Here is a 15,041-nt window from a genome sequence, read left to right as displayed (position 1 = left end):
GCAGATCTGCATGGGAGAAATGATCTTTCAGGCGAACTGCAGATAGGTATTACGGTGTTCCGGTTGCAGCCTCCTGGCTGAATCCTTCACTGCAGGCCAATCACGCATCCCACTTCAGTAGCGTCACAACTTTCACTCACAATGTCAGCAGCACCAGTCTCTTAAGCCTGGACCAAACTGTCAGATGACACAGGATTCTTGTTCTGATACGGTGCGGTGCATTTCACACTGAAACTACATAGAGAGACCGCTGGGACTCCTCGAGAACACCTGTCCCTCCTGGCTTCGCTTTCTCGGCAAGCTATTTTTCTCCGGGTGATCTTCATTCCAGGTGCATATTGGGCGTCTTCTCCGAGACAGTTTCTCCACCCACAGGGCCCGGTCCACTCATTCCCTCTCTCAGAAGCTACTTTAGGCAGACCTCAGCTCCTCGCATATAAAGTACAGTCTTCAGATGAGATCCCCTATCTTGAGGCTATCAGGCATTCACCAACCCTAGGTACACAGCAGCTTTTTTAATGCATCTTGGAGAACTCCGATCTGTGGTCAAGAAGAACATGGCGCTGTAGCAAAGGGATCGCGCTCACAGAAGGTAGCAATAGAGCTTGATGCAAGCAGGGCCCTCCAAATGAAGGATAGCTCTGCACCGTGATGCAGTATTAATTGATAGACAAATGGACAGGTCCTCCATAGAAACTTCCTCAACAGAATTTGCAGGACCACCACTCACCGTTGCGATCCAGCAAATGTCAGTGCTCAGGAAGAACTAACCAACAGGTCTTTGCTAACAAGGCACTCATTGCCGTTCTGAAATTAACACTTTCTGAATCCTCCAGTCACAGGATTGTGGCAATACAATTTCACTGTCTTGGGGAAGCTTTCTTTATCCTTCAACTTGTGCCATGCCTCACACTACTGACATCCAAAATTCATCCCACTGACCACAGTACCCAAACTTGGAGTCCTAATACCATAGATGTGCTGTACTCTCACTGAACATAAATACACTTAATATGCAAACAGGTGGCTAGTACCAGGTTCCGAGTGTCACAAAACAGTGTGATAGGAGCACGGGAGGAGCTTGGACTTTCGCCTCCCCTTATCACAGAGAAAAAGGTCTGATCACACTGTAGATTGAAAGAACAAGGTGCACCGTCCCTGTCACTTTATGCGATGCTTTCAGAATCTGGACAATAATCCAATGGCCACCATGAGGGCATGCTTAGTGTTCCCCTATAGGTCACAGAACAGGTTCTGGACCTTGCATTACCAGGGTCAGGCAAAGGATTCTCGCACATGCCAGGTTAGCATGACCCCAAGTCCAAAATCTAAGTCAGGATAACATTTTAACAGGCAGCAGAGCAGGGGTACCTGCTGTTTACTATGCATGGAAGATTCTCGTCCCAACAGGAGTGATGGACCCTAGAAATCCAAGTTGTTTACATTTTAATACTGAATGGAAGCAATCATAAAGTTACTAGTTAGAACAAGGTGTTAATCAACCAGTGATCTCTTCACAAGACCATTTGACCATTTTTTGTGTGATTTCTGGAATAAATTACTTCTTTGCCTGTTTTGGTTACTAGACCTCATTACCAACTCCATTTTGTCCAGGTTTCCTCACTTCCTAAACGTACCAAATATGGTCAAATAAGGGCTTACAGATATATACATGTAGGGCTTTGTTTGGGATTCTACATGAGACTGAAATAAAGGAGGCCAAGGTTTTATCCTAATGTCTAAATCAGACAATTAACAGTCTAAGCACTTAGGGCAGATCCTCCCTATAATTAACGAGATATATATTCCACTAAATTACTGACTTTGATATAAATAGGCAAATTGATGACGTGGGGAGGAACGCAGATCATGAACGTGAATTTTTATGTTACCTGGCAATTGGATTCATGAATGGCTCTAGGCCTGCAGAGATCCACAATCAAAAGCATACATTGGCGTTTATTGTGAAAGTGATTTTGCCGTAGATGTGTATTGCAGAGAAAATATTTTGGTTATTAAAGAAATACTGTTCCTGAAACATTGAAATGTAATCTGAAACTAAACTGAATACTGAATTTAGCATTAGGTAATGTGATTTGCCTATAGCTCAGAAGTTCAGAAAAAGAAACTGGCAGCCTAGTTGGGCTACGGCTTCCTGCCATGTGGAGTTGTAAGACCCTGGCTGTACCAAAAAAGACCTCCTTTTTAGAGGAGTATCTGCTAAACACTGTCAGAGTCCATTGTGGGCAGGTGCAGGAATTCCGTGGAATTGTGACTAGCACCTTGAAAGTCCCCCAGAGATGGGAATTCAACAGAGAAACTTGTTTCCACACCTGATTCCAGTGGTATTTCCTGGTTTCAGCTGCTTTCCGACAAAGACCTTTCATCTGCATTGAGCTGGAGAAATGTCAAAGTGGGAAACACCTGTTGATTTACAAGCATATTGCACTGGGTTAGTGTCTCAAAAGGGACACTAACCAGCACAAAATGTTTGTTTCCTAATTTAATTTCTAGCACAAAACCTGTCAGGCGCTGGAAAGTACCCTAAAAGTAACACAAAGCAGCGCAAAGCACTGTTTTGCGTTACTTAGCGCCATAGGGGCGTTACATTGGTAGTGCATGGGCGTTCCCATGCAACCACTCATGCCTTTGATGCCAAACCCTAAATACAAATAATAGTAGACAGGGTTTAGCTCCAAATGTTAACGCCATTTTAAAGGAGGCATTAAAAGGAGAAATGTTTTTATTCTCCTTTCAACTTTCTTTTCCGACTTTGCCAGTGCACTGCACTGTGCAGCTCACATATAAAGTAGGAAAAGTGTTAACTTATCTGGGCACAGTATTTTGTCCAGAAAGGGTAGCTTTCCTCTACAAAACCTATGGTAGACTCAGGAACGCATGCTTGATGCACAGCAGCTGAAATGAGTGCCGGCACCAGGGAGAGGAGAGGAGACAGACATATCCCTGTAGATATGGGGCTCTCCTGCTCCCTCCCTGTCAGGCAACACAGAGCAGCATTATTGGCTGCTGTGCTGCTTTGGGTGACGGTTTTGAAAATTTGCCCCCAGGATGTTGCATCACTTGTAGTTCCCAATTTGGCCGATAACTGTTATTAGCTGAATCAGGAATGTCAGGAAACCTAAAATTAGGTCCTCCGTGTCTTTCCTCCATCTCCTTTATGTTTAGAGTCTTCCCTAAACAGTTTCAATTTTCCACTAGGCCAAAATTAGACATAACCATTTGCCATAACATAACGCACTCTCATTGTCTTATGTTTTCTTGAACTGATCGAACAAATCCGAAACATAATAATAATATGTTGTGCCCGTGAAATTCCTATGAGGGGATAGATGTGTGCAACACATGAAGACATGCCTTTTTCATAATGTACGCTGTCAGTCTTTACTTATTTGTTCTTCCCAATTTGCAGAGTTTAATATGGTCTGGACCTCGGTTTCTACGTCCTAGAGTGCACAGTATGTAACCTAAAAATAAAAAGGCAGAAAATAAATCCACCTTATAAACATAAGACTCCATGTTGTACATAGGAATAACATGGCTGGTAACTATATTGTTCTCCATCACACAAGATCAACAGGCAACAATGAATAACACCTAAGGGTCCCTGCTACCACTTAGTAGGTGTCATGGCAGAACATTTTGACCATGGCCCCTGGATGAAGTAGCTCATGCGATATTTACTCATGGTTTGGAGGCATGAGTTGATTTTGGGTGAATAACCTGGAATGGAAGTAAATTGCCATAAACTGGGTGTAAGGGGGTGGAACTGGGAAAAGTACAGAAAATGTATATGTACCTCTTCAAATAGTAAAACAGTGAATGTGCACCTGAGATCAGGCAAAATGTTGTCACTCATGGTACACGCACAGTAGAAGTATGTGTGCTGAGAGAATCCAAAGATGGTGTGACAAACCCAAGGATCTAACTCAAGAATCCCAGCAATGTGCTCATTGTATCTGAGCATCAACATCCAGGTAAAGTCAGGACTTTTGAAACTCCCTAAACATTGAGCTAAAGTGTATTAAGACAATGCCTTAACTTTAAAGACTCAGTCCTGGGATATGTTACAGACTGACCTATGAGTCACAGAGCCAGGAACCTACTAGCACATTGTTGCTAGCCTGTAGCTGCACTTACATGAAACATGATTAGTTTATGTGTAGAAATGCCTGTTGTTCAAGTGGATAACCCTTTGCCTTTGTTATTTCTTATGTAATACTGCATTTTGGGCTGTATTAAAGTACGTTTCCATTTTGATGAAAGAAGCACTGGGCTGGAAGGAAAATATTGTGTCTGTTACATAACTGTTGTGTCCTGAGTCTCTGCCCCCACACTACGTCCCTGAGCAACTTTGAACTGCTTTCCTTGCCAAAAAAGAGGGTCAAGTGCCGCATGGGTTTAATTGGTGATCATGTTGAAAGATCATAGTAGAGCTGGCCCAGGAACAAGACAGTCAAAAGGCCCAAAACAACCACAGGTGGAGTCCAGTAACCCCTGCTATGGCCAAGGTCCCCAAATAGGTTCATAACTTACCACAGCAAGATTCCAGTGCCCCGTGAAATGCCAAACAGGGAGGTAATACCATGTCCTGTAAATATGCAGCAGCTGTGTTATGTTATTTATTGGGTGCAGTATGACCTCTTAGTTTTGAGTTCCAGATCTAAGAATGAGGCATAATGTGGTACTATTGAATGATTCTGACAGTTCTGAGTTGCAAACCTGGAATATTTGGGTATTTCTGTGCAAAAACTTCCATCAACTTTTACATGACAAAATTTGTGAAGTAAAAAATTTGAAATTACGGAAATACTTATAATTACAATTCAGGTTTATGTGATATATAAAAATAAGCGTTCAGATGTTTCCAGGATGTATGTCCTGGTACCCCACTCTTTAAAGTAAACGTCCTTGAACCAGGTTGTTATTTTATGTTTTCAGCGAGATCTGATCAAGACTGTGACCTGATCAGTTATGCATACCGAGGGACAGTGAAAATATGACCTTTTTGCATCTGTAAACACAAGGAGATTATGGACGGAGCACTGAAACTTTTCAGACACTTACCCCAGTCACAGATCTGGGTTGAATCCATCATCATTCTTTAGCTCACTTTGCCACCCCAGTTCAGACCCAGCCATATGTAAATCAGTCTTGACCCTGTGCCTCATGGGAACAGTCCAGCCCGAACTGCCAAGCCAGGTCTTCACTGGACCGGAAATCTGGAGCATTTTCTGTATAGCTATGGATTTTCTGTGCTTGCCACATAATGAACAACAAGCATTTACAATGCAACGGTTTCGCCTTTGACAAAGTTAGAGCTATTGGCATTGCAAAAGACAAATTGTTTATTTATGTGTTGGTTTTGAAAACAGATAAATAAATGGCATTGTCATTTACAATGTCAATAGCTTAATCTTTCGCAAATGCGAGACCTAACAAAAAAAAAATTACATTTGGATTTGAGGTGTATGTGGGGGGGCAAAAATAGAAACTTTAGCGTTTGATAGTGCGCGTATCACAAAGCACAGTTAAAATGTGGGAAATAGTTGAATTACTCTAATGTCAAGAGTTCTAAAACGCTCTTCGACCCGTAAAGAAAGGCAAAAACGCCAAGACATTGAAATAATAATGATAGAACAAAAGCAGTGATGTAATTCTTAAGCAGTCAGAAGGCAGGTGTGAGCAGTTAGCCAATTTGTTATCTATGTTATAAATCTCGGTCTCGTCAGGATTTTCTCCGCTTTGTTACCGGTATTTTTTTTTTTAACTACAGGTACCAGAATGCAAATGCACTGCATACCTACTCGAAAAAGCGAGGTACATAAACAGCCTCTGCGAATGTAAACACGGTGTATCACAAAGGCAGAGGGGATTAAACACCGCGGTTCTGAAGATTTAAATAAGTTTCCAAAACTTACTCTTCTGCTTGCCGCCTCCCCAGGACTGCCTGGCCAGGCTGGGGCTTCTGATAATAGCCCTGCCCTCAGACTTCAAGGCGTCCATGACTTTCCCAGGGAAGGCGAAATCTCAGCACAGGGAGCTAGCACTTATCAGCTCCCACAAACTTTTCCAGTCAGAGTCGAAGACTTTTCGCGCCGGTGGGCCTGGGAGGAGGTATTTATGTAAATATGTGTGTCTCATGACCGCTGGCCCTGCCTCCCGCCCCTCCACAGCGAGCGGTGAGTGAGGGGGCGGAGTTGAGCCCGGGGCTGGAGCAGTACACGTTGAAAAGTAGCATAGGTGGTACATTTCACAGGCAGGGCGTTGCCGAGTACGGGAGTAGCGCTGGTAGTAAAGTGTACAACTCGGAGTAGCACACGCAACCAGAGAGCCTCTTGAAACAGGGCGAGGGGCGCATGAGGGAACTGGCGGAGGCAGTGCAACTGCTGGGCTTCACAGGTTGGTCGTGTGCAGGCAGCAATAAATAATAATAAAAACGCCTTGAATTATGTGTGAGGGGTGGTGCATAAATCAAACCCTCTTTGGCCGGAGACACGGACAGCGGGGGGGGCGGGAACGGACAGCGGGAGGGGGGGTGTGAACGGACAGTGGGAGGGGGGGCGGGAACGGGCACTGTGGAGAGCAGCATGGAGGGAGTCCTGGCTCTATGCCACTTTCATATGTACATCGGAAAAGGAACACAAACATGTGTACCTGTAACATGAGCAGCATGTTACCGTAAGAAACAGTGCTGTCCTTTCATGGCCAGGAAACAAGTTAATCTTAACGATATTACATACTGAACAGCCGGGCCAGTTCAGAGATTTTACTCTGAACACGAGGTTTCATAGATAGAAACCATTCGCTGTCAGCGGATAGGACTGAATGGTGAACAAACGGCAGTTGTGTGCAGAGCGCTCACCTGATGATTTTGTCTGCTTGGTATTTATTGTACGCAAGACTCCTTACAGTGAGACTGGCAGGACCTGAGTTTGTACTTGGGCCAAGGGTTTCGGGAACTGCTACAAGAGCGTAAGATGCAGAGACATCAACACATGAGTTAAAGTTCTATGGAACTAGGCACAGCGGAACTTCTGGGTTAGAGGCCACATGCCATGAAATTGGAGTAGGTAGGTCGGAGTGGGACCTCAGAAAAGGTTTTTACTGCAACGGGTAATTACGAGGTATTTTCCTCCAGTCTTGTATCAAAATTAGGTTTTATTGATGTCTGGTTATTTTGTTTCTCATCACAGTCCAGGGACCCGAAAACTGTTGCTTGTAGTGGTTAGAGTCCGGAATCCATGGTTTTATTACTTCCTAGTGGTAGCTGTAGTGAAGCAGTGGATGTTTACCCTATGATGGGTAGGGGTTTGAACTCCGATGAACATTTTGCGCAAGAGTTATCACCAGTGTTTAATCTCAGTGTGGAGCCAAAGGAATTTGGAAAGGAAAATGAAGTCGACGTCGCCTTATGGCTGTCATTGCTGACCTATGAACTGCGGCACAAGGTTCGAGTCCCAACCTCGTCTCAACATTCTGCAATTCGGGACGAATGTGTAATGCCTGGCTCTCATGTAAAGCGCTCAAACCCCTTTGGGGCACGTTTGCGCTATGTAAAACTGCAAAAGTAAAATGAAAACAAATACTAAACAAGAAGCACGGGCACACGGACGAGGGAGGGGGTGGGAACGGGCACACGGACAGGGGGAGGGGGCGGGAACGGGCACACGGACAGCGGGAGGGGGGCAGGTTAACGGGCACACGGACAGCGGGAGGGGGCGGGAACGGGATAAGAAAAAAAACTAAAAAATGCCGCTTACCTGCAAGAAAAGTGAAATGGCGCAGCCCACCCCTGCTCGGAGTAGGGAGCGGGTTGGGTCTGCTTCCTCACAGGGAGAGCGAGCAGGCTGGTGTGACGAAGGATGGCGAGACAAAAAATAAAAGCACCGCCCACTGCCGCATGACGTGGGCAAAAAGGGAAAAATTCTCCCACAAATCGCCTCGAACAATGACGGACAGATGTCTGTTCCAATGGCTAGCCTCCATTTATGGAGCTAGCCAATGGAAAGAGAGGGCGGGACAAAGCCACACAGTGTAAGTCATTTCGCCTGCGCGAAACGCTGCTTGCGCAGCTTTCGACAGGCGAAACCTAAAAATGGCTCTTTCTCAAACAGATCAAACGTTACTAAAAAAGTGGCACACGTAGTGCAGTACAATGTCAACTGGCCAACTTTTAGTTTCTAATTGCTTTATTGAGATGTTAAACTACCACTAATGCAATGAAAAATTTGCACAAGTAGTACAACTGTTTCTTAAAATAGCAGTACTGTCACATAATTTGCTGCATTATGACTCAGAATTGACCTTTTAGTGACACATAATTTAGCTACAATGGTACATAATTTGGCCTCCATTGCCGCATAATTCCTGTGGCCTTTGTCATATCTGATTATCCTCACACCTACTATTTACACAGACATGGGTTCAGTTTGTTCCCTTTCCAGCTTCCCCAAGCATTATCACAGGGGTCTGCGCAGCCCATGGAAGAGGTTTAGACCCAGGCTGCTGCCATATGGCCATCTGCGTCGATGAGGCCTGCTCCTTGGAGCCTCTGATGTTCTTCCAATGTTTGTGAACGCTCCTTGTCGCAGTGCCCATCCCAGTTTTCGTGTTTAGCAATGTTTTCAACGCACAAACTCACCCTTTTCTGAACATTTTACCCGGGGCATATGGCGTCATCTGCTAAATAATTCAAAGCTGCTTTGAATGAATTTATTTCTTGCAGCAGTTTTACTCTTTTTGGATTTTTTTATTTGCCAGACCGTACTTTTTATGGATTTTTTAATTTACTGAGCCATATAAACATAAGGCATCACTCTGATGCCATGGATTCCCAGGCCTGCATCTGCTGTTCTAAAGATCATCTTCATGAAGCAGGGCGTGGCACATAATGGGTTTTGTTTCAGACCAGGCCAGGCGGCCACTTGATTAGCACTTCATTCGATTGCTTCTATGCCTAGACCACCTTTGAATTAAGATGTTAGCTCACATCCAAATCCTGCAGTTTAGAAGCCTCAGATCTTTCTGTCTAAAGTAATCTTTCTACCCTTCTGCAGACTTTACTTGCTTCACATGAAGAGTGGGACGATAAGGAAATGTTGGGGTCCTCTTGCAAGGTGAAAGGAAAACCAGGAATGGTGCACGTTGGCTATTTCATAATTTTTTTCTGATGTCGATGCAAGGCCTACATGCAACATGATTCTATCATCTCCAGCCCTGGGTCTCTTTCTCACTCCTCCCTTGCTGTACCATTCAATATTCTCATTTGGGTTGAATGTCCCCTGTACAGTTTGTGCTGGTGGCTTCTGGGCCCGAGGTTCCCTTAGGGTCCTAGGTCTCCACTCAACACTTCCCCACTTCTTTATAGAGACGCAACCACTATTCCATGCCCTCAAAGAGTCATTGGTGTCTACTGGAGACCTGTCAGAGCGTCTCAGTCTCTGGGGGCGTCTTGGTATGGACACCTCCTGTTGCCTTTACCTATGATAGATCCTGAGGTTTTCACCATCAATTTCTCTTCCTGTTCTTGGGCTGCACAGCTGGTTTGAGATGCGAGAAGTTCCAGGTGACACTTCTTCCTGATCTGATGGCTGTCATCGTACTACACTTTCTTTCAGTGTCAACATGCGGTGTCAGTTTTTTCCTCTGATGCTGTCAATCAGTATCAAGTTGTCTTCATCTACAGTGCTTTCCCAAGCTTCCTCATACAATGTCATCTTTCTCTTTTTGGCAGCTGTATCTTGCAGGCTGGAGTGTTGGCTTGCAGTGGTCCATTGCAGCAGTTTGGTATGCAGTGGGCGCACATACATTAATGTGGCCATCATGTTTTGATATGCTCTTAATACCTGACAGAGTGTTGTGCTTAAGTGTACCCCTTCAGCCTGTTTCTTGAATCACCCTCTTCGATTTTGCCCCTGAATCTTTCAGTCATTCTATTGGCTTGGGGCCACTAAGGCCTTATCTTCAGATGCTGAATTACCAAGTGGTTATGAAACCTCCATGAGTGGTGAATTGCAGTCCATTGTCTGACATTAGGGTGTGGGTCAGGGTCCACGCTTCAAATATATCATTTGTGCTGTTATTGTTTTGCTGCTCTGGTGGATGATGTAACTTTTCCAGCAGCAATCTGGTAAATGTATCCATGACTACTAGTAGATATTTCTTAATGACATGAGGCCATGAAAGTCAATTGTGAGCAGTGCAACAAGTTGTCTTGCTGAGTTACATGACACGTAAGTAAATCTGCCCCAATACTCAGTGCAGTAACCAGCTAAGCAGACTATAATCATAAGAAATACCATAAATGGGGCCCACGGAGCTGTTTAAATCTGTCAGTGACTGAAAAACCATAAAAGATAGTTAATGCGCCTGTGTCTCTCACACCTTGCCATCCACCACACTGCTAAACACTGCAGCCCAAAAATTGATAAGCACACCTCGATGGTCATCAAACACAACATGAATACACTTCCTACCTTGGAACACAAAACAAAGGCAATACACACACAACCACACAACAACCTGTAGGGTGTAGAATGCTGCCAATGTAAGCACTTCAGTGCTACACATAGGTGTAGTAATCTCTCTACAAATGGGTAATACAATACTATATTCATCACTTTCATCACCAAGATTTGTTTTGATCCTGCTAAAATCTTTGTTTCCATCACACTTCAGAATTAATAAACAAAATGTACGCCTGGTATATGGTAAAATATGTGTACAGTTAATTTACAGGTAGATTATGCTTTTTGTGATTTAGAAATAAAGTGACATCCTACAGTATTTCTTTTTTCACTCCCTTTACATAATGCCACTGGAATTATGAGATTCTGTGGCCATGGAACTATGCGATTCTTCTTCATCAGCATTTTCAGCATAACTATGTATTGCATTTGCCACATAATCCAGCATCTGCTGCATATTCTGCAGATTTTAACAAAAAAACGAATTTTGTTTCTAGCTGAAACAGATAAAAATGTACTAAAAACGCTGCAACATGTGCTGCAGTGCAATGGAAGGTCCTTTTCAAAGGTTGAATGACCACCTTTTAGTTACATTGAGCTGTATTTGGACATAGAACCGGTACTAATATAGTGAAGCCTTTGCCCAGACAGTGCTAAAGTGTAAACGACGACAAAATAATGAAGTGATACTATAAAACAATGTGAGCATTAAGGAGTAACATTTGTGTTTTCTTGCCACATAAATTGGCTAACACTGCCACAGAATGTAGGCCTCAGCTGCTGCCTAATTAAAGTGGCCCTGTCTATATCTCAGACATTTTGTCACAGTGTGCACTTTAGACAATCCTCTCACTTTCCAAAGGAAGAAAAGTAAACAACATTTTCATGTTGAAAGAAGCAATTTGTCAGGAGACAGACAGTTGCATTTAAAATGTCTTGGAAAACACTGAAAATGTAATAAGATAAATACAACCCTTGGAGGGATTTGTATTGCCATTCACCGTTTGAACTCCTGCACCTCTAAAGTGTGCCAGCTGCCTCACTTGGGGGTGGGGTGGGGGAAGATTATTCTGGGCTGGCTTGGCCCACAAAATGCCCCCCCCCCCCCATGGCTACGGCCCTGGGCCCCATTCCCCTCCCCATCCCCATTCCCCCAGGCTTCTCCATAGTCCTTTTGGTTTTAGGGAGATTAAAGAATGCCACCAAAGAATTCACTTAGACTCAACCCAGTAATATCCTGATATAATTTATGGCAAATGTTGGCATTCCAGCACTGGCTCCATATTACAAAATATCCTATTCGGAGCTGACAGTGGAAGGAGACGAGGCCGGATTTACTTGGGGAATTCTCAATGCAAATGTCGTGTCACAAGCCTTTTCGAGCCACCCGGTGTTGTGATCAAGCAGATTAAAGCATTCAGCAACATGGAGTCTTTGGTAATGGGAGACGATTAGTGCAAGGGAGTAGCCCAGACTATCACTCGACTGTAGTGTGCTCCCATTTTACACGTAGATTACTCTTGCACAAGTGGGTTTCTTATATAAATATGAGACATCTTTAAAGCCCTCAAAGTAAATAGAAATATGTCCTATGTGGAATAATGGGATGACCTACCGCCTAGCATGCATTACAATGGTTCATCAAATTAAAAGGAACTGCTGTGTTTTAGATTTCAATTTTTCTTTAAGAAGTCATCTTCATAAACCGATGTGTGATTAATGGAGTATGTTGCCTTTTTAACTGCGCCGAAGAATAATAGTGCCAATGGTTCATGTTATTGGCTTAATCAACAGAAACCTGTGTCCTGATGGAGAATGTCCCTACTCTGCTCAAGTGCAGAAACATGTCAGTTTTCCTTGCCTTTCACATGCTAAATAAAACCAACTGATGCTTATTTATTGTTGTGTGTCTTTCTTTAATTTGCATCATTACATTTCTTATAAACGTATTAGATGATTGTGCAGGATGGGAGAATTCATTGCTTAAAGTGATATAGAATTTATTTTTAACTAAGGTTAAAAAAAAAAACTTTAAATATCGATTGGTGATTTCCAAGACTCCTTTCAGTTACATATTAACATTAGCTACTTTGGTAACCTTCTATTTATACTCAGAAATATTGTTGGACATTATAGATTTGATTGAAATGCTTGCATTAAAGGTGATGAATTATTTAACATTCACCGTTTCTAATTGTTTTCTGCTTTAGGTGGATGAAATTTACCATGACGAGTCGCTGGGAGTGCACATCAACATTGTCCTGGTTCGAATGATCATGGTGGGATATCGACAGGTAAGTACATTGAAAGACCAGTTTTCACACTTGTTAATTTTGAACCATTAGTATGAAAGTGTTTCCCTGATTTGAGTGGTTTTTGACTGCCTGCATATTGTGTTAAAGGAAGATCTCCCAGAGAACATGGCTACAGTGGATGGCTTTGAGTCCCTGCATGGTGTGTGTGTTTTGTACCGAGGGATGAAGCCTGTAATCATGCAGGTTAGGGAGATGATCCCTCTCGGACACAAACACTCTCCTGGGGAAAACATAAGAAGTAAATATGACAAAATTAGAACATCTACAAAGCCTGATGGGTAGTCATCCTCAAATCACCCTCTGTCACAGAGATTTAATCTGGACGAAGAATCATCTTTATGATTGTTGGCTTGTCTCTGTCTATACAGAAATTCAAATCAGTCTCCTGCCCAAACCAGGTACTCTGCCAAACACATTCGCCTTAATCCTAGGTCTGGTGCTAGCATTGAGTTTTATGAACAGATAGAGCAAGCATATTGTTGGAGAAGCATGTGTTAATAATAGAATACATCGGGCAGATTTACAAGCCCCTTGCGCCTCTTTAGCGTCATTTTTAACATGGGAAAAATTACGCAAATGAGGTGCAAAGGGCTTGTAAATCTGCCCCCTCGTTTTCAAATTTATATGTACTGCAAAAGGCAATAAGCAATTGTAAAGCCTACATATTCAGTCCAATTGTTTCTGACCAGTCCTTTCAAGTAAAAATCTAAATTGTTTGGTCGATTCACCCAAAAGTAATGCACCTTAGCCCCTAAAGTAACCAGTAGTTTGACTTTAAATATTGCTTTTCATCATCCACTTTGAGGGGAAAAAACACAAACGCTACAAACCTCTGACATAGTAGCTTTCACTTAAAATGGCAATCCGACATCTTAACGCGAACTCAAACACTTTTGGAACACATTCACAATTTTTAAAAACATTTTATGCACGTTGTTTTTAATTATTTGAAACACACAGGCCATACAATTTCACCTAGAATCCTATCATCTGATGCCGCGGATATTGGCCATTGCCGAAGGGCTTCCTGGGAGTTGAGAATGCCCGAATGCCCATGGCTCGACATTTTAACCTGCATGTCACTGCCATTTTTTAAAGGCCTCCTGATGAATGTCTTTTTTTTCTGCCTTCACCACCTCTGCATTCCATTCATTTCTGGTCTCGCGTTGAAATTGATATTTTAAGGTCATGGGGTCAAGAAGACAGCCGGGATCAGAGGCTGCTGTATGTTCACAGAGCTGGAAGCTGGGAAGTATGACGAAACCAGGAAGTGTGCGGGGTTCTTGGAATAGCATAAGTTAGCTTTGGGGAGTCTAGTTTGTGAAGAGAGGTTGTGTTATGCTGTTTTGTACATTTATTCAGGAAGGAAATCCGCAGTTTAATTCAGCAAGAATTGATTCTCCAATCTTCCCTGTGCTAAAGTTAGAGTAGGAATTAGTGCGCAACATACATTTGTAATATGTATGATATTTGTAATATGAATGCACATATATTAATAATATGGGTCTTATACGCTACCCAAAAAAATATGTTGCTTGCCTCATATAGAAATCATTTGTGCATAAGCATTTGTTTCTTTCACGTACGAAGATACACCCACATCCTAAAAGCATGATCGTTTCTGGCTTGCGGACTCTGCAACATTTAAAATTTCACCTAAACAAAACACAATGAAGTTGAGATAAAAGTGTCATTGCAGAAACCTAATGGTTGGTCTACAAAGGATGCTGTCAAGTTTCTTCACACTCAATATATATGCTTGCATTGCTGCATGCAAGCTTCCCACGGAAAGTTCCTCTCCTAATAAAACATGCATTGGTAAACCCAGTAGGGCTGACATCCAGTGCTTGCCAGTGCTTGTTTTTTTTGTAATGGCTCTTTTAAAACTTTATGGCTGAGGGATCTGTCAGGACCTCGATAATATAAAAAGATTATAATAAAATTACCCAAAGGCATAAATCTTTATTGGTTTCAAACAGCACACATTGCCACATTAGCCCTTTGTCCCAAAGTACTACTACAAGGCCTTATTACGATGAGACTCTGCTTTCCGAGTCTCACCGTGGGTTTCACTTTCGACCGCCGCAATACAATGCAGGTGATCAGAAGTGAAACAGCCCGGTCATTCTGGCTGGATTTGTCGGACAGTCGGAGGCCTGACTGTAAACCCAATGGATGGCGTTTCCACCGTCTGGATTACGATGTCGGTTTACGACAGGCTTTCCATGTCGGACTTTCC

The 15,041-nt window shown here is 43.0% G+C and overlaps 1 protein-coding gene across 1 annotated transcript in view; it reads left to right on the top strand.

The window, feature by feature from the left end:
• The window catches only part of ADAMTS14 (ADAM metallopeptidase with thrombospondin type 1 motif 14), a 602,768-nt gene that overhangs the window by 267,985 nt on the left and 319,742 nt on the right, over window positions 1-15,041 (top strand). Inside the window, exon 5 of the mRNA XM_078640432.1 lies at window positions 12,698-12,781. Coding sequence (XP_078496558.1) covers window positions 12,698-12,781 — 84 coding nt within the window. The remainder of the gene's footprint in view (window positions 1-12,697; window positions 12,782-15,041) is intronic.

The sequence above is a fragment of the Lissotriton helveticus genome, chromosome 5_1 (genome assembly GCF_964261635.1).
Source record: "Lissotriton helveticus chromosome 5_1, aLisHel1.1, whole genome shotgun sequence".
Taxonomy (NCBI): Eukaryota; Metazoa; Chordata; class Amphibia; order Caudata; family Salamandridae; genus Lissotriton; species Lissotriton helveticus.
Note: the sequence above shows the minus strand (reverse complement) of the source record. Positions and strands in the feature narration are given on the sequence as shown.